The following is a 19,939-nucleotide window of genomic DNA, read 5'->3' as shown; positions in this document are numbered from 1 at the left end:
AAGTTCTATGTGGGCAAATCAGGCTACAACACACATTTAAGGAGACTCTAGAGAGTCTAAAGGAATACATTCATGAGTTGATAGCAAGGAATATTCTGACAGGTAGGCAATTTCTGCTGCAAGCTGCTAATTATCATGTGCTCCAAACCTCTTTTTCACAGGCTAAAACCCTCAGCAGTTTAAGCACTGCAGTCTCTGAAAAGCATATCCTCCAGAGGCTGTGAGGAAATAGGGAGTGACCCTTCGCTGACTAATTACACAGCCTTCTCAGATGGATACTTCTGGGGAGAAAAGCAAAAGAAGTATCAGTTTTGAAGGCTGTTACATAGCCTTGTTGTACTTTTTGCAGCTTTAGAAAAATAGTTACCCAATTTTGCACTTATTTAAACAAACGCTGTTTGTGATACATGCCTCCAAGTCTATCGCCTTTTTCCTAAGGGGGAAAAAAACTGTCCTGATACAAATCATTGCCTCTTTCTGTGCTTGCTTACAGCCTGGTGGTTTGAGCCCAAGTTGCATGCAGCCTGGGGAGAAATGGCACCACCCCAAGGTTGCTGTACAGTAGAGAAATGTGCACCTTTACAGCATAACCTGCAAGGAATCAAATACATGATTTCTCTGTGGTAGCAGCTCCCAGCATTAGCAAGATGAAACAGTCCCATAAATCTTTAATATCCTTCACCTCGTGCCTTGCTAGGGCTGTCCCCCTTTCCTCTTCTAGGACTGAAACCAATTTCTGTTTTGTTCTGATCTAAAGTCTGTGAACTCCTAAATACATAGCCATCAGGTCTTGCAATTAGACACTTCTTTATGACAGACTGTCTGAGTTGTCTGGCAGGCTTTCACATGACACTGTCTTCTCAGCACAGTAATGTTTCATCTGCTCTTTGGTGGAACACGGACAGTTTTTATACCTTTATACATTATCTGCTAAGCACATTTGAACAATGCTTGTTACCTCAATTACTATATATTCATTTCTTACCAATAGATTCTCTCTTACTCAGTTGTGGAATGGCTGGCTATATTGCCTTAATTCTCTCTATACTGTTTTTAGCTGTAGTGTTTTTCTTTAAGGAAGGGCTTTTGTTTCCTCAGCCCTGACAAGATGAAATCTGATCACTTTTAAGCCATTGTCCTGCATTTAAGCATGAGGAGAAGAAAAGAGAAAGTATCCTTCTACAATTCATCAGAAGTTTGCATCCCAAAGGTCATGTATCTTCCTGTTTTACTGCATTCAGCAAATAGAAAACTACGAGCTTGTGCTTGCGGTATCATCAGTGAAGGCTCTAGCCTTTAAATAAAATGAGTGACATGGTAGCCATAAGTTCAGTTTTTGCTTGTGCTGTTGCCTGTCCTCTTGCTTGTGTAAATGAGCTCTGTGCAGTTGCTGCTGAAACAAACCTCTAATGCTAGTGTGGAATAAGAATGCATTTGACTTCTGCCCCACTGCTGCATTTTGAGTTCCTGTCTGCAGTAATTAATTAAAAGCCATTGCTCCCAGACCTTCTCTATTTTCGCTGTTTTCCAAACAGCACTGCCTGATTTTGTATATATGATGATTATTATTCCTTCCCAGGTGTATTACCTTACATTTATCTATATTAAATCTCATTTCACTTTTCTCTGTCCATCTCAAAAAAGTTACCTCTAACCTTATTCTCCAGTGAGGAGACATCTTTACTCAGAGCAGCTTTGTTTACAGGATGCATTGCTGGAAGGGCATAGTAAGTAAAAGAATTAGGTAGCTCTTCTAGATTTTTCATTTCCTCTTTTCTGCATTACAATTCTGCTCCCTCTGATGTAGTCACTGACTTCAATTCAATCAAGAACAAGTATTTAAAGAGCTGACCCATTGTATGGATGATGGCAGCAGTCCAGTTATTGAAATTTCCTAATCCCTTGTTTGGATTAAATTTCTTGTTCTCTTCTGAAACAGGCACAAGGGATGAGAGAAGAGATTAAACTATATTACACTGCATCCCAAGTCTCCAAAACACATTTCATAAAGGCAACTTGTAAATATTCTCAGTGTCTGCTGTTTTTCTGCACCTGAAGAAAGCTGTTTAATTTTATGCCAAGACCTTCCTTGGATTCAGCTGCATCTCTACTGGATTCAAATTCAATTTTTAGCTGACAGATTTTTGGTTCTGGGCTAGCTTCTGACACTGCAACCCCAGTACAGTACATCTTCATGGATTTGCACTCTGGTGTCTCTCAAGTCTTCTCTATGCGTATCAGCAAAAAGAAGATGAATCAGCTGATAGCAATCCTTTGGGTTTTAGATAGCCTTTGACCAGACCTTGCCCAGAAAGGTGGATTTGCCTGTCCTCAGTCAGCAGCCTAACTGAATCTGGGCAAGCCTCTCATACAGACAAGAAAGTGAACCTTTTCCACCAGTGTCACTTGAAATGTTCTTGAAATGCTCTATAGATGCCAACATTGCTTCAGCAGACTACTTAGGAGTTTGAGAGTTCCTGCTCCCTTCCTGGCATTGGCAGTAAAGATCATACAGTCCTGTGGGGAGTCAGCTCAACAACGATACTAATTAATTACCGCAGACAGGAGCTCAAAATGTAACACTGTTGAAAACATCAAATGTCTGTGCTGTTTTGTTTGCACCTGGTCTCTAATGGCTTACATTTGAGGCAAATCTTTTGCATAGCTAAGAGTAAGATTTTGTCCTCTCTTGCTCAGCTGTCAAAGAAATAAAGACTGCATGGTAACAAACGCTACAAATTAGAAGCTGGCTAAAGCAAAATATAGAGTAAATAAAAATTATCTTTCAGCAGTTTCAGCAATAGGGTGCTTTTAGGAAGGATAGAGCTAGAAACATTAGACTGAACATTAGACCAGCTGGGTCACTGACTCAGTCCCTGCAAACACAAGCTTCCATTCAATAATCATTGAGTCCAGAATGATCCACAAAATACTGACTCCACATGCTTCCATACACAACAAGCCTCTTTCAACATCTTACAATAATCTTAAGACCTACTGTGAAAACAAAATGTCACATCAGTACACATTAATAGTATGCTTCAGGAAACAAACCAGTGAAATCATGGACATTGTCAGTGCCCAAGGACATGGATTTATCATCCAGCCTTTCTCTCCTCTTTCCACCACATGTGGCAGAATACTGCAGCTGATCGGGTCACAGGTTTAGCTGAAAACTCCCAGTATAAAATAGTGATTTATTTTCAGCCACATCAATTCCCTGAAAGCAGTCAAGAACAAACAGGTTTGGGTTTTTTGATTTTGGGTTTTTTTTGCAAGCTTAGTTCTTGGCTGCTAAGCCTCCTGGACCAATCCACTGCTCAAGTGCACAAATAGCAGTGGGGATCGTGGTAACTCTGACTTAGATAAGGATAAACTGCTATGGAGTTGTACTCTGGAGAGGAAATTACTCTTAGCAGCAAAGCTGTCCAAATGGCCAGCTGCGGCTGAAAGGAGCATTCCCATGCATTTCTGCTCCAAGTGCTGCTCACTAAGCCATTCAAAAATTATTCACTTTTTACGGTGGAATTTGTTTTCTTCTATTTCAGCTCATTGCTATAACTAGAGTAGTGGGAAAGCATGGCCAAGGAGGAGAAGAAATAGAACCCACTTTGGACTGGCAAACTACTAAAGTCGTGTAGCTGTATTGCAAAGTTGTGCTGCATAAGCAGTTCTCTTAAGCTGCTCATAATACTATAGTAATAACAATTACAGAAATACCATTGGTGTGCCAGACCACACTGTCATATTGTCTTGTGACAGGCAGGATCAAGGACCCAATCAAACTGAAGAAGTCTGAAGAAAAAAAGCACCAATGTTCTTCAGCCATGGCTGTTCCCTGATTAGGTTCCTTTGCTTCTCTTCTTAGTATAGAACCCTTCATACAGGAAGGACAGAAATCATTCTATACAGCCCAGCCTTTTCCTATTTACTTAGAAAATTCGGAATTGCAGTTTAATTTCTAAGATTTATGGATAATCTGAGTAATAAAAAGGGACATAACATGGCAAAAGATACAGTGTTATTCCTTTAATTTACAGCACAAGTTAGGAGTAACATGAACATGCATTCAGAGTGCAAGTGGCACCTCCACTGTTCTAGGGACTATATGCACTAATCTACCAATACATGCAACACATCCATCAAATAACAGCTGCAAAACGTAATTATTGTTTATTGGCAGTATGAAAAAAGGAGATAACTATTAGGATGTGACCTTGCTTGACACACAGCATCAGAGAAGCCAGTGCCCGTGATTCAAGGAGGATATGGAAACCCTGGAGAAAATTCAGACAGAGGGCAGCAAAACAATCCGGAGGTTGAAAGACAAATGTATAGCGTATAAAGTTTAAGACATCTATTAAATCTGTCAGAGTGGGGACTGTATCAGTATGCACAAATATATACATATGGAAAAGATATGTAATACTGGTTTGGTTTCTTTTTCAGTCTTGCAAACAAAAATGCAACAAGATCTAACAACTGGAAACTGGAATTAAACAAATCCAGGATTGAAGTAAGATGAAATTTCTTAGCAGGGGGAGTAATTAAAGACTGGAACAGCTTACCAGGGGAGTAGTGGTAGAGTCACTGTTGCTTGCAGTCATTAAGACAAAATTAGATATTTTTCCAGGAAACATAATTCAGTCCACTCTCTAGTAAAACTTTTGAAGATCAAGCAAAATTATCACTAAAGTTGCTGATAGCTTTCCAGACAGAAAGCCTTTTCAAACAAACCTATGAAAACACCCCAGAAGAGTGCCAGCTATCCAGTTTGAGTTGGGGAACCAGTGATGGACCTTCACTATCAAATTTATAATGTCTCGTCTGGAAAAAAAAATAGTGCCTCCATATCCCAGGCACAAATTTGATCTAAATATTTATCATCTGCTAGCAGCAGATGGATTTTTAAAATTATTTTTAAAAAAAGAAAAGAAAACACAAAAAACACAACATAAATGAAACATACACTGTCTATAAATAGTGACGAAATGTTCATGGTTATTGTTGGCTTTTGTTTGTCTCTCTTTAATAGCCTTTTGCTAAGTGCCACGACTTTAACATTCAGAGCAATCTAGCTGTGCATGCACAAATTTCCCTGGCAGACAAAGCAGAAATAAAACAACAACAAACTGTCGCAACTTAGCAACAAGACACAACCAACCAACCAACCAAATCATTGGAGATAGCATAAAAAAACTTAAAAAGGAAAAAAATACCCAACTTCATTTTCATGACTAATTATTCTGCGCCTTCCTTTCAGCAACATTTTTTTTTTTTAATTCTATGTTTCTGCTATTGTATGTTCACTATAACTGCCATACCATGGAAAAAAAAAGTTTGAAGGCATTATAAAGTTTGCAATGATTGCTTAGATCTTCAGGGAACCAGATCCCTCCCTGTGACATTAAACAATTTACAAAGCACCAGGAACAACCATTCAAATAGCGAGAAGCTATTAATTTTCATCATTTTCATAATTTCACAGGTGTCCAATCTTAATCCATTATGCCCAAATATATTATGTGACATCGTTCCTTGCTGACTTACCATGGACTAATTACTGACGGTTCACTACATTCTAACAAAACCTCTATTTCATCCATCTGTCAAATGAAAATGAAATAACAGAGAAAAGTTGCCAAAATGACTACTTGAAGCCATTTAAAAAAATAAGAGAAAGATGTCCTATTTCCTCCATCCCACAGGTTATTCTGAATGCTGCCTCTTGAATAATGCCTTTGATTTGCTTCTTCAGTTCAATATTTTCTTGCTTATAAGCAACAGCCCTCATACAAACAACTCAAATCCTAAAACTATTTTGAAAGACTGTTATATTTACGGATGTATTATCAGTCATTTAACAATACAGCAATTCTGCAGGCAATGCTTTGGGAATGTACTTGCCACCCACTTACACAGACGGTGAATTAATGCTTTAGTCATGATTGTATCTCTAACCTGAAACATTGCTTTGTCTCACTGAAGGTGAAAGGTAGGTCTCCTGATAAATGTACTGGAGGAGACCGTGCTTTGCTCTTTGCCACACTGCTCTACGCCTCTGTGACCTTGCAGTAGAATCATCATTTCTGTAAAATTATGGCTGCTGAAAAAATTTCCATCATCCTGGTGTCTTTCCTGCTTCTCCATCAGTACTTACTGCCCTAATTAAGAAGTAAAACAGACCTGTTTCAAGAAGCAACTTCATTGGATGCCTATTACTTCACAGCAACAACTCACAGCCTGAAATATACATTTAAGAGCGTACCTTCTATTTTTACCAAGAGGGAGGTAAACCTTGGCACAAAGCCACATCTGACACCTGTATGTGAAAAATGCATCTGTTACTGCAGCTAAACCCTACGGGGGTAATGAAAGAAAGGCCACAGGCCAGCAGCTTCTCTCCCTCAACATGCACATATGGTTTGATGCAGCCACATGTGGAATTCTCCAGCCAGGTCGGAGTCAGAGTCACAGGCACTGCATATTTGCAGTGTTGTGTCCAACCTAATTAGAACAGTGTCCAGCCTAATTAGCACCACCTACCAACAGGGTTAAGTGCTTTGGGCACAGCAACACTTACTTGCAAGTCTACAGCTGCTCCTTCGGGTGCTCTCCTAAGTCCTGTGCTCTGCTGCATGGTGTAGAGGTGCCCTCTGTCACAAGCGTGTTTTTTTCCATACCAAACACAGGTCATTTTATTGTTTCAAAGGCAATGTTCAACTTTACTTGCTATTTTCCCTTCTATTTTCTATATAAATGAATAGAAAAAAATCCTTAGCATACCAAAACACTAGGATAAAAAAAGTTTAGGATATTCTTATAACATTTCTAAAAAGAACCCAAACAACAAGAATGGGTAGGTGAAAAGAAATCCCTAGGTCTCCATGCTCAGCTGCCCACGTTAGTGCTGACTCTCTGCTATCTTGTCTCAGGGGTAGCAATTTACAATTCTGTAAGATGTTATTGTAAACTGCTTAGTAGCAATGCTGTGTCCATTTGCACAAGCATGAATGATGATCCAAGGTGTGAAGCAACAGCAAATCAGCCTCTGCTATTTATATATGACCTTAGGGAAGTACATCTGCTTCGGGGTATAGCTTTGGGAATCTCTGTTTTCCAAAAAAGATTCTTTTAGCTTCCCTAATAAACTGCATGCCCACCTCTAACTAATACATGGACACATTCAGCGCAGTAATGAAATCCGTAATTCCTATAAGCAATTAAACTGCATTATCAACTTGCAGTTTACTGTGTCGTGGTAGAAGAAATCTTGTGAGAATTGAAGGACGCAGAGATTGTTTCAGGGAGAGTATTCCATATGTTGAGGGTGACCAAAAGGGCTTCATTAACACAATTACAAGAAAAGCAGATGGACTAGATAAGGAGATGGAGAGGACAGCAGATGACAGGAAAAGACCAAGGTTGTGAAGTGTTTTGGTGCAACTGAGAACACAGCTGATCTGACAGAGCAGCCAGCTGCTGCTGAGAAGAGGCTCCGTGGGCACCCAGGCAACAAGTGATTAAGATATTCATAAATGTAACTTTTTTTTAAACACAGACTTCATAGCTTGGCTCCCACATCTGTCTCTACAGAATGAGATAAGCATCAGCGCTGGCACAAGGAAAGTCACAGAAACCCAGGATGAGGGAAGAGGAAGGACACACAGAATTACCTCCTCAGCAGAAGCAAGCTATTAGCTTGGCTTAAGTGTCGTTGAGATCTGGTCATGGCTCAACAGCTAGCAACAGCAACACCTGAATCGGCATAAGCCATTACTGCCCTGCAACCACACATCTCGCCACCTATATTTGCCCCTCAGTGGCACCAGCAGAAGCACTGTTTGATAGACCAGACTGGAGAAATAAGCAGCTGAAAAATGTGCCTCTCCTCCCTCCCCAACATTGCTTTTCAGCCAAATCAAGATTCTAATCTGAATCACCACATAACAGAGCAAAACAATTCTGCCAGCACGCTAGCAAGGATTTCAAAGAGACAGGAGTGAATGGCTGCGAGCAGAGACTGTCTTAGGCCAGAACCAGAACGGCTGCCCAAAAAATTGTCAAACTATGCTCTCAAAGGGCCAAAGGGCTTTGCAGAGTCAGGGAAATCTGTGGAGGTATACTAGAGAAGGAAATACAAAAAGAAGCCACAGCCACAGGCCAGGAAGATAAGTGCAACAGCACTGTTTCAAGGGACCTTTTTGACAGGCCAGGTCTGGTGCAGGAAAAAAAACAACTGTCACAAGCAGGATGAGAGCCAACAAAAGCCTAAAAAAAATCTGTCTGTGATCTGCAGTGCATCTATCAGATAAGAAGAGACTTTGCAGAACAAAAGGAAACAAAATTCATATGCATCAAGATAAATGGGTTAAAAAAAAAAAGAGAGAGAGAGACCAGAGTCAAAGATGGTTATAGATCTGAATGACAGTGAGTAATTGTGCCTTCCTAGCAGGATCAAAGTCCTTACCCAGGAAAAAACAGGGGACCTTGTACAGGGACTGCAGATGGAATTTCAAGTTGAGATGGTCTCTGAAACATCATACAGCAGTTCCTCAACAGGTGGAAGCCTATAATACTGAATTGATTCCTTCTCAGTTTTTAAAATAAGCTTAAAACCTAACGTACTTAAAATTGCACACAATTTTAGAAGTGGCAAGAATTGGCAGCATTACCATGGAGAACAAGGACCAAAAATTCTTCAGATGCTTTGCAAATAATCACATAAGAATGCAGAATAATTGAAAGCTGCATCTTTTAGTTGTTACTTTTTTGATGGTAGGAGAGGTATTTAAACTCAGGAAACTAGACTGCTTCCACTGTAATTTTGCCACTGTCAAAACTAGAACTACAGCTAAGAGTGTTTAAGAACTGATTTTGATGAAAAAATATTACATCGGGTTGTAAAATGAGATCACATTTGTCTATTTCAGTAATGAAATGAAAAAGTAATTCTCGCTTTTCAAGTTATATTGGACTTCTAGAGGTATTTCCACGCAATCTTGTTTCCTTTAGCGCCATCTAGTGGAATCAGCGTGAAATATCACGGCTATGCACAGAAACGATATACAAAAGTAGCACAGCTCACTGAACAGCTCTATATTTTCCGGAGGTGCTGTTCATACCAGGTAAATTGCAGGTTGTCAGGAATATTGCTATAACAATAATGAAAAACAGAGCCATGATTTTCAATAGCAATAATTCAAATTAGATTTGACATTGTTGCCTGAAGTTTCAGGAAAGCTCTCTATATCATTTCTAAAATAGTTATTTGTGGCTGCAAAATATGTAGTACATTCCAAATTCATACTGGTACAGCATGGCATAAAGATTTAATAGCACCCATTTGTGTAATGCAGCTATCTGCTGCCCAAGCCAATAAAATATTAGTTGTAATTTTTCTCTTTCTCCAAGGCATGAATAGTTTGACTGAAGGAGCAAGGGTAACCAGGTTTGCAGGTGCTTACACTCTCAACAATGCAAGTATTTGAAAAACATAATCACATATAACTACACTGTATTAGGGGTGGATGTGTGAGTGTGGTTGTTTTCATGGACATGCACATATGTATGTACGCATATGGAGATGCACACACAAATAAAATTTCAGTGTAAACGGTATCATCTCATTATAAATTCTTTTTTTTTTTTCAGATAAAGTCTTCTCACACATTTAGATTCTAGCTGAATCACAATGAACTCCCACCAATATTTGCATTATGATTCTTAATGCTGTTTTCTGGCTTTTTCCAATTCTAGGGCAGAGCTGTTTGCCAAAGGCCTAATGCTTTCTATCTAAAAACCCTCTAGAGGTGGTCTCACAAGATGGACTTCTGCAGACAAATGGGTTCTATTTCTTTTGGTTGTTTATAGCACACAGAAAAGACAAGAAAACACCAAAACACCTCATACAAGGTTAGAAAGGGAGAGTGTTTTCCTCCTGTCAGTTATCCCAGTAGATACTGCAGTGAAAAAAAATCGATTGAAATGTCTCTGTGCACACAGAGTTTTCCCTTTCCCTTCTCCAGGTCTCTGTTCAAATCTCAATGGTTCCTCTGTCAGTGCTCTACTTCCCATCACTTCTTATCCCTATGCCCGAAGTTGAGATTTGATTCTGTCTTTTTCTGCTCTACCAATTTTTCTGGCTTCCTCACTGGCCTCCAGATCTATTCTCTCATTTCTCTTAGTTCCAGGCTACTGGCATACAGCCTCTTCAAAGATTACTACAATATTTTAACTGTGATAAAGCGATTTTTTTTCCCTCTACCTTTGTTCTTGGATCACATTTTCTGTCTGGAAATCCATCCTAAGCTTCCACCCATAGCATGGAAAATTTCATAGCAAGCAATGGATGTTTAGCAAGTTGTATGGTTTAATTTAACACACTCACATAATGGGAAATAACTGACAACCTTATTGTAGGCGTTGCTATATAGTTCCCTTATAAAGTACTACTAAATGCAAAATAGTTCTAGGTAGTAGTAAGAGCACAGGTGTAAGTGAAAATGATTCTCAGTTCAGCTCTTCATTTTTACCTTTAGTTTTGTCCACTGCAACTTCAGTAAGTTTTCCTCAGCAGAGAAGTCTCAGGAGAGCAGGTGGCATTGTAATCCGCAGCTGCTTACAGAAGTATAACTGTGGTGAAATAAAAACATAGATTTACTCTACCTTTCCTCCCACTGACAAGCTTACAAAGTCATTAATGCTCTTTTAGTAAGTATTTTCTGCTGTTGTAAGGGCTATTTGGAACAGTTGTATCTAACACAACTCCACAATCTCAGGTAATTAGATCAGAAGGCAGAAGTGCACTGCTACATCCCCTGGCTCACTCAACAGTAATGACAGGTTACCTTGGCACATGCAAATGTGTCCCCCTGCAAGTACCGTCCCTGGCCAGTGTAAGAGACCTTCAGTGCTCTGCTCCAGCAGAACAAACTGCATTCCTAATCAACACAAGCCAGAGCATGCAAGTGCTTACTTATTACAAGGACCAACCTACAAATGGTCTTCAGAGGATTTATTGGCCTGACCAGTAAGGTCCCACTGACATTACCCTTCTACGGCAGTAACTCTGAGTTTTATCTTTAGCATTGCTGTGATGTTAAGGGTACACTTCTCATATTAAGCTGAATAACGAGTGTCACTATATATTAACCTTAACTGCACAGAACATAATTGAACTCACTGGGGCTGCTGCCCTCTGTGTTTCAGCAGGACTTGACTCTGGAAAAACAGTAATTCACTAGTTTATAAAGGCAGAAATAAACTTTATTATACAGCAAGTGCAGGTGCAGTACTGTGATTATAGATGCTGGTATGATTCACCTTGAGATTTTAGTTGTATCTTGCCAAAAGAAGCTATTATCAAGCCCCAAATGACTCTAACAACACTACTATCAATGTGGTATTTAGAAGATCCTTCCCTGGTGGGAACAAAAACATCTCTTTTCTTCCAATCTTAAAATTAAATGCACAGTATTAGCACCATCAATGAGGTGTTTAACTTCAAAATTGCCTTTCCTGGTGAGAACGAAAACACTACTTGTTTCCTTTTTTAAAATTAACAGCAGTGTTTTTCTCTCTTTTCTACTAAACGCACTTTTTTAATCAACCCGCGACACAGTATGTGTCTTGTTCTCAGAGAGCACTGCGGGTAGACAGCTATGTGTCTGTGTGGGCACGTGCACGACATTCCACATTCTGGGGCTGGGATCTGGCCTGCTTCCAGCATGACACCAAGACTTGGTTGCCTTTGTCCCAAGAGAAAGGCTATGTTGATTCAGAAGGAGCATTAATTAACTACAAATTAAGAGCATAATGTGCCAGAAAGGCACCAGAGCCCAGATAATGCTCACAAAAACTTTTTGTGGCACAGAAGCGTGAAGGATTCTGACTTCTCCAGTTGTGGTTGTGTTCACCCATACGGTCAGAGGGCAAAGAAGCATTCTCTTAAGTTGGGCAAAAAAATGTTGTTCTAATCAGTTATTGAGTCACTCTAGTACCAGATAATGTGTCAGGCCTTCTAGCTGTACCGGGTCTTCAATACTCCCCAGAAGGACACCTCTGGAGGGGCCCAGGTCTAACAGGTGAGACTATACTACCTTACACAAATGGAGTGACCAAGAGCAGACACAAAACTCTAAGCTGTGGAGGGGTATCTCTGACGTTTGGCACCAGGAGGCATCATTTCACCAGCAAGCCTAAAAATACCACTTTTGGAATCCCTCTGAGTGTATGGCATTGCCCCTATCGCTCTCTAGAGTCTAATTGCTACTCTTAAATGGTAAGTTACCAATTTAGCGTGGACTGGTCCTCAGTAGTTTCACTTGGCAGCTGAGTTGGCTGAGGAGTGTTCAAGGTTGTGCTGCGTGCTCTGCTACCTTCGCAAGACGACCAGTAATTCAGCTACAGCTATCCAGACCTGTTTGAATTCTTGCCATCCCTGAAGGGCAGCTCTCAAGTCTGGGCCAAGCCCTAGCTATGTTTGTTAGAAAGAGCACTGGTTCCTTGGAGAGCATGACCAGAAAGGCCAGCAGCATGGATCATATTAGCTGGAGCGCACTCTCAGACTTGTTTGCTAGGGATTCCATTCGCCTTTGCCTTTCAGTGTCCATATCAACTCTGAAGTCAAGAATCGTGGTAGCATGGAGTCAGAGGCGTAGAAGACAGGTCCACCCCATCTCTAGGTGGTAACATCAGTGTGGCAGTCGCATCCTTCAGATATTTCAGATTATACTGTCAGATAACTCACATACAGGACTGACCGACATCTGGATACAGAGGAGTGACACCACACCAGTGCCGTTTCTGAACATCCTGACATTGTTTCTGAACAAACTCATAGCACTGAGTCACCCACACCAGACAACTCGCAACTCGCTGCCCTTTTCTTGCTCTTTTTGTCAGGTCCCTGCATGCTCATGAGCGTTTATTTGCTTTTGGCCACCAGCAATGCACAAGAGAACACTGGGTGGGATAACCAAGAAAATAAAGGAAACCTACTTCCCTCAGACCATGAGAAAAACTGCATTTGTTTTTCTGGCGCTGGTTCTAAAGGCATCACCTCAGCAGACTGAAGCTTAGAGTACTGCTGCAAGGCACTCATTGCTTTGCCACACAGAATTCTCCAAGTATTTCTGAATAAACTCTAGGCTAAGCTTTTCCAGTGTAAGGACGGCGTACAGCGCTGCACAGGCAGTTGTGTGAGCTCTTTGCAGCCAGCAACCCCCACACTTAGCACACCTCATTTATTGAGGGCTTCTCCAAAATGCTGCAACAACTCGCCTGGCCACCACCTCCCAAGGAAAGTAAAAACATAGACAGTGACGCCTCTTCTCCTGTGAAAAGAGGAGAGAAGAGGGAGAAACGCCAGTCTGACAAACTCAAGTGCTGAGGGCTGCGGACAAAGAGCTCTCCAGAAGCATAAACTCCTGGAAGCAGGAACCTGCTTGAATGCATCCATCCTTTTAATTAAAAAGCCCAGCGCAACGAAACAAGCAAGACAAAAGCAAAAAGCGAAGCAAGAGCGCTCTCAAGAGGACGGATGAAGCAGGAGCCCCGCCCTCCGCGGCTCCCCTCACAGCCCCGCCCGCGCGGCGCCGCGGCCGTTAGAGCCGTTGGGGCGGGGCCGCCCCTCGCGCCGCAACGCAGCCTGGGGCGGGCGGCGCGCGCCGGCTGTGAGGTCATCGCGCGCGGCCGGAAGGAGCGAGCGGTCGCCGAGCCGTTGTTCCGCCGCGGGGCCTGGCGAGGCGAGCGGGCGGGGCGCAGCGGGCCCCGCGCGGGCGGAAGGAGCGGCCATGGTGAACAAGACGGCGGCCGAGCCCCTGGGGCGGACGGAGGAAGAGGTGGCTTGGGCGGAGGCGCTGCGCGGGGCCTGCGAGCCCGAGCACCACTGGCGGTACCGGCGCGAGTTCCTGCTGCGCAATGTGGGCGAGCCGCCGGCGGCGGGCAGCGCCGAGCTGCGGCGCCTCGTCTCCCTCTCCATGGTGTGGGCCAACCACGTCTTCCTGGGCTGCCGGTGAGTTGCGCGGCGGCCGGGCGGCCGGGGGCGGCCGGCTGGCGGCTGACGGCGCTCCTCCCCTCTCCCTCTCGCCCGCCCCCCCTCCCGTCCCGCTCTCGCCCCTGCAGGTACCCGCCTCAGGTCACGGAGAAGGCGCTGGAAATGGCCGAAGGCATCCAAGTGACCGGCGCGCCCGTCCGCACCACGAGAGACGAACTGGTTGCCAAGGTGAAGAAAAGAGGCATATCAAGTAGCAATGGTTAGCAGATCATAGCTGTGACAATACATAGGAGTCTAGAACATGCTTGTGTTGAATGTGCTAGCTTTGCCTCGGGTCGAGAAAGTAACGGGACAGCTGACTTTTAAAGCTCCTCCTCAATTTTTTCCCCTCTCTATTTTTTTTGCTCGTTGGTGCCTTTAAAACAGATGTAATGCACCTACGTTCTGCTGGCAATATCGAGCTCTTTCGATGGCAGTAATGCTCTTGAACTTCTACAGCTGTTGCCAACTCCTTTAACGTGATGTAGGTGGTTGTGCTGTAGCTTACGTGTGTTCCTGTCTGCCTGGTGCTGAAAGCAAAGTAATGTTGCGGCTCTGTAAGAAACTCAGTCTTTTGCTTCTTAAAAGAAATCCTAAAGTGGTGTTTTAAATACATGCTCATGATATTACTGGACAAAATGCACTTATTTTTAAGGTCAGATAATCTGTTAAATCTACTTTGGTCTTTTTTGCTTTGGCCTTCAAGAGTACAAACACATATGGGCCTTCAGATCCCAAAACAAAAACCAAAGTCTAGCATATGGCCAGTGTTTTGTTGCGGTTTTTTTGCCAAACAAATGTTAAAGTGTTTTGAAATGCTAGGTTGCATTTCAAATTTTTGTGTCAAAAAATACTAAAATATTCTGAAAAAATAGATTTATATTTGAAATTGCAATTCAAGGCATATTCCCAATATTCTTTTAATATTTAGAGGGGGTTTTAGAAAATAAGATAAATTGCTTCACAGTGCAGAAACCCAAAGAGAGTAACATGCCTACCTTGTTTTGCAGAAGGGATAGAGGAGCCTGCCAAGAAGCGAGCTGTTGAAAAATGCAAAGATTCTAAGGACACTGGACAAGATGTGAAAACAACCAAGGCAGAAGTTCCTATGGAAACAGAGAGCCCATTGCCCAAAAAGCAGGAAAAAGATACTAGCAAAGATTCGGAAAGCTCTCTGTCTACTTGCAGTTCAAATCAAGAAGCATCCACCAAATCAATTGCAAAAGCAGAAGAAAAGCCTGCTGATGCTGAACATAGCATTGAGCAAAGCCCAGCTCCATCTTCATCGGAAAAAGAAGCAGGAGAGAATCCCCCTAAGGAAGGCAAGTGTGAAAATGTACCATCACCTGAAAAAACTACGTTACGTTCAGGGTCACCAACTGCTGCCCCACAGGCGGCAGCGGTGCCACCGGCTGTCACCACTAACACCCTGCAGGCACCAGCGGTGCCACCAGCTGCCACCAACAGCACCCCTCAGGCAGCAGTGCCACCAGCTGCCACCACTAGCGCCCCACAGGCAGCAGAGGTGCCACCAGCTGCCACCACTAGTGCCACGCAGGCAGCGGAGGTGCCACCAGCTGCCACAAACAACACCTCACAGGCAGCAGCGGTGCCAGTGACCCCTACCAAGAGCACCCCACAGGTGGCATCAGTGCCGCCAGCTGCTGCCAAGAGCGCCCTGCAGGCAGCAGCAGTGCCGGTGACCGCTACCAAGAGCACAACACAAACGAGTGCTGTATTGCTGTCTTCCAAAACCCAAGTGAGCAGTCTACCATCCGTGTCCAAGAGCGGCGCTCAGGCGGGCCCCTCCCTGCTGCTGGCCCCCAAAGGCAGTGCTCAGACAAGCACATCACTGCTGCTGGCGCCCAAGAGCGGCACCCAGGTGGGCACCTCGCTGCTGCTGGCCTCTAAGGGCACTGCCAAAGCGGGTTCCTCGCTCCTGGCCTCCAAGAGCAGCGCAGAGGTGGCTGCCTCGTTGCTGGCTGCGCGGAGCGGCGCGCAGCAGGGTGCCTCACTGCTGACCTCCAAGAGCAGCGCTCAGGCGGCGGCATCGCTGCTGGCTGCTCGGAGTGGTGCACAGCAAGGTCCCTCCCGCAGCGGGGCTCAGGCCACCAAGAGTTCACAGCTCGCTTCCAAGAGCGGTTCGCAGGCCAGTGAAGGCCCTGCTAAAGCTTTGTGCAAACCGTTAACCAGTGAAGATGCAAAGGAAAGACAGCCTTTCTTCAACAGACTGTATAAGGCTGTAGCATGGAAACTGGTTGCTGTGGGAGGCTTCAGTCCTAATGTAAATCACGCGGAACTTCTTAACTCATCTATCCAGTCTGTAAAAGCTACTTTAGATGTTGCTTTCGTTCCCCTGAAGGAACTTGCAGACTTACCTCAAAACAAGAGCTCTCTAGAAAATATAGTTTGTGAACTGAGGTGCAAGTCTGTGTATTTGGGTACTGGCTGTGGTAAAAACATGGAAAACGCCAAAGCAGTTGCTTCAAGAGAAGCTTTGAAATTGTTCCTCAAGAAGAAAGTTATTGTGAAGATATGTAAAAGGAAGTACAAAGGTAGTGAAATCGAAGATTTGGTACTTCTGGATGAAGAATCAAAACCCTCAAATTTACCTCCAGCTTTATTAAATCCTCGGGAGATCATATAGGGGGAGAATCGCTGTTTGTACTGTGTATAGTATTTCGACATGAGGACTGAAGGTTAATTTTGTACTTTAAAATGTAGGCTTCCAGACATTTTGTATTTCTTTCTCAGTTTTGCAAGACAACTCTATTTCTTTCACTTGGTAGCAATTGTATGAAACTTGTTAGAGATGACAAGTGTGGATTTAAAGGTATGCCTTAATACGTGGCACACTAGTGTGCTGTTTTATTTGCAAAATAGTCTACCTACTTCTTCTATTTTTAATTAACCGGTTAAGGTACAACTTGCTGATTAAAACCTGACAATTTTGTAATTACTACGATATGGTGGCAGTGTGCTGAGTTGTCTGCCATGTCTTTTTTAGCCACATAGGAGTGTGTATGTAGGGACCATAATACTTGAATGATTGAAAGTTGTTTAGAAACTTCAGTCGAGAAGTTGAGTCATCCATTTCAGATGTATTGTTCATAGTGTTCACTGTTGCTGTTATTAGAAAAAGAGTTGGTTGACTATTTCTATGAGACCTTGTAAAATTTGCAATATAAATGACACCCTGATCTGATTTAATGTTACACTAGCAGTGTAGATCCCATTTAACATTACACTAGCAAATAACCAATTAGCAGTCGAGTCACAGCTACTTCAGCCACTAAAACTCTGTAAGTAGACCTAATTTATATTGTGAAAAATCCTTTGCAGTTTTTTCAAATAAACATGGATTTCTATACTAAGCATATTTGACTGCTACTGAAACAATAAAATCTCTGGGATGTGTGTTTATAGTACTTTCTTATAGCTGTTAATTATTCTAGCCATTTCATTAACTGTGTGACACCTTCAGAGAAGCTTTACTTTGAGCAGTGTCAAGGCCTGCTAGGTTGAGTTGTTTTCTTGGGATGAGTAATTTCAATACTGTACCATTGAGTGGACCTATACAGTAATTGCTTGGGCTTTTCTAACCCTCACTGAGGGGTAGGTGAGCAAAAACAAGCTGCTGCTGTCTTGCAGAGATAGGAGTGTCAAGCATTTGCGCTGAGCCCCTTGCTGCTAGCTACTTTCTACATGATGTTCATGATGGTTTGAAGCAAAGCAGGAGGTTTATGTTTTCAGTGTTCTGGAAATACCTGCACAAATCGCATGTTCTGACTTATTGGTTAATGATGTGTAATTGTGAAAGCGTTATGTCTTCAGTGTTGTTTTGGATTAGTCTTGTCTAATTACAGTAGTTAGTACCACTTAATGGTGACCTGGCATTGATTGACAGATTCACTGATTGAGTACTGCGGGATCCTGGGATCTCAGCAGTAAACACCTCCACTTAAATACTTTGAGTCATTTAGTGACTAAACCGCAGCAGCACTGTTGTGCTGTACGGATGCGGTGCTGAGTAGCAGCGGCTGCCCAGCCTCCAGAACCAGACGCGTGCTCCTGGCTGGCCAGCTCAGCCCTGCCTCCGGCGGGGCCTTGTGCTGCTGGGCCCTTGGCCGGCCTTACCTTGAGCTGCGTTTCTCGGGAGTTCCCCACACGTGCTTCTGGAGCGTGACCCACAGTTTGGACCGCAGGCTGTTACGCTGCTTCCCACACGGTGTGAGATAGACTCGGTGCTTGCTTCTGGCACTGGGAAGCCTCGCCTGGCTGGAGATGCCGAGCGGCTGTGAGGGACGACCCACGCCCCCCGGTCTTCCGCGAGCTCTGGCTGCAGATGGCGGCGCGTTGCTGTGGGAGAGCCCTCATTTCCCATCCGCGGAGCGGAGCCGGCCTCGAAGGGGCGATCTGGTGACTGCAGAGCACTGAGGTGCTCGACGACATCGAGAGGAGCCTGGGGCTGCTCTTACAGAAACTGCAAGTTCAAGTGTGGTATTTTTATTGTACGTTCTGCGCGGGATGTGGCCAAACGCGTAGGTTATAACACGAGCAGACGGGCGTTAAGGGTGAGAATTCACCAACGCGACACTCAGCGCTGAGTGACGAACGCAAACCAACCCCGGCGGCTACAGGGCGCGCCGCACACCCTACGGTGGGCTGCGCAAGCGCCGTCCGCATGGGGGCGGGGCCGCGGCGCGCTGGTTTGCATAAAATACCCACGGGGCGCCGCGCGGCAGAACTTCAGTCGCGTTTCCTGGCTGCGGCCAGCCGGCTGCTGCCCTGAATCGCGGCCGAGTGGCTTCCAAACGCAAGTGTACGGTTTTCTGAGGCCGGCAAAACGGGACGAACTGGGCGGCGGACGTTACTCACCATAAGCTGGCAGAAGTCTCTTCTGAGGAGACATAAAGGACGGCGGTGGAGTACTCGGAGGCGGGATGTTCTGAAGACCTGCTCTCTAGGCCACGCACGGAGGACGCTTGTTCCTCGAGGGCCGCGTGCCCGCCTAGGGGAAAGTCCCCGGACCGCGGGCAGAGAGTGCCGCGCGCCGCCGGCGCCCGCCCCGCCCCGCAGCCCACGCCACGCCGCTGAGACGCTCCCGGGCCGAGCGGGTGAGCGCGGGGCGGGCCTTCGTCACGGCCACAGACACGCAGGTAGTGCGGAGGCGAGTCCCGCCAGCCGGGGCCGCAGCACCAACAGAACGGGGCTCACTCTCAGGCCATCCCTTTTTGGTGAGCCCTCCCTTATTCGCATCGGCCGCTCCTCCGCGAACAGCCGACGGGCACTGCACAGCCGCGCGGGGTGCTGCCGGGACTCGGGGCTGGGCTGCTCCGTGCACGCGGGAACAACGGCTGCTCGAAACACTCAGGCGTCCCGCTCTCTTTTCTCCCGGAGCTCTCCACGTGATCGAGTAGAAAAACAGATTTTAAATTCTGCTTATGCCATCTAAGCACATCGTTCAAAAACGCTATCAGAAAACCCACCCCCAAAGAAACAACTGAACGAGGGCACGGCTCTGTAGAGCTGTTTGTTGTTGAGAAACTGTAACGAAATCACAGCGTCCTCATCCTGCTTGCTAACGAGGATGCCTCCAAAGCTCTGTGCAGCCGGCACCTGCGGAGCCGTCAGCCCTCTGCAGCAGGAGCCGGCACGGACAAGGTGAAGCTGTGCACAGACTCGCGGGGACGTTCGTTCTGGGGAGCGAACAGCTTGTGCTCCGGGATGGTAACAGCTGTGATCTGGCCGGACCCGAGTCACTGAGTGAGGGCGAGTGCGGGTCCAGCCGGGACATGCGGGTACAGAGGTGGCCCAAGCTGAGCACCGTCAGCACTCAACATTCAGACCTGCAGCCCTTGGGGAGCGATGGCAGAGGGTTTCAGGTGCATTTAGGACACG

The 19,939-nt window shown here is 44.7% G+C and overlaps 1 protein-coding gene, 1 long non-coding RNA gene and 1 other non-coding gene across 3 annotated transcripts in view; 2 read left to right on the top strand and 1 right to left on the bottom strand.

The window, feature by feature from the left end:
* LOC116238016 (uncharacterized) overlaps positions 1 to 13,597 on the bottom strand; it is a 65,078-nt gene extending 51,481 nt beyond the window's left edge. The window contains exons 1-2 of the long non-coding RNA XR_004168854.2: positions 12,293 to 13,597; positions 10,536 to 10,635 (exon numbers count right to left, since the gene is read on the bottom strand). This is a non-coding gene — a long non-coding RNA (uncharacterized LOC116238016). The remainder of the gene's footprint in view (positions 1 to 10,535; positions 10,636 to 12,292) is intronic.
* A 68-nt stretch (positions 13,598 to 13,665) lies between these two features.
* Positions 13,666 to 17,926, top strand: CDKN2AIP (CDKN2A interacting protein). Its single transcript, XM_031607475.2, has 3 exons — positions 13,666 to 14,017; positions 14,128 to 14,258; positions 15,049 to 17,926. Exons 1-3 carry the CDS (start codon positions 13,797 to 13,799, stop codon positions 16,683 to 16,685), a joined length of 1,989 nt encoding a protein of 662 aa, XP_031463335.2. The 5' UTR covers positions 13,666 to 13,796; the 3' UTR covers positions 16,686 to 17,926.
* Positions 17,927 to 18,979: 1,053 nt separating this feature from the next.
* On the top strand, positions 18,980 to 19,267 carry LOC149918110 (RNase MRP). The gene has a single exon (XR_016466557.1).
* The last annotated feature ends 672 nt before the right edge of the window (positions 19,268 to 19,939 follow it).

Source organism: Phasianus colchicus, chromosome 4, assembly GCF_987193195.1.
Source record: "Phasianus colchicus chromosome 4, bPhaCol1.hap1.1, whole genome shotgun sequence".
In the NCBI taxonomy this organism is placed as follows: domain Eukaryota; kingdom Metazoa; phylum Chordata; class Aves; order Galliformes; family Phasianidae; genus Phasianus; species Phasianus colchicus.
Note: the sequence above shows the minus strand (reverse complement) of the source record. Positions and strands in the feature narration are given on the sequence as shown.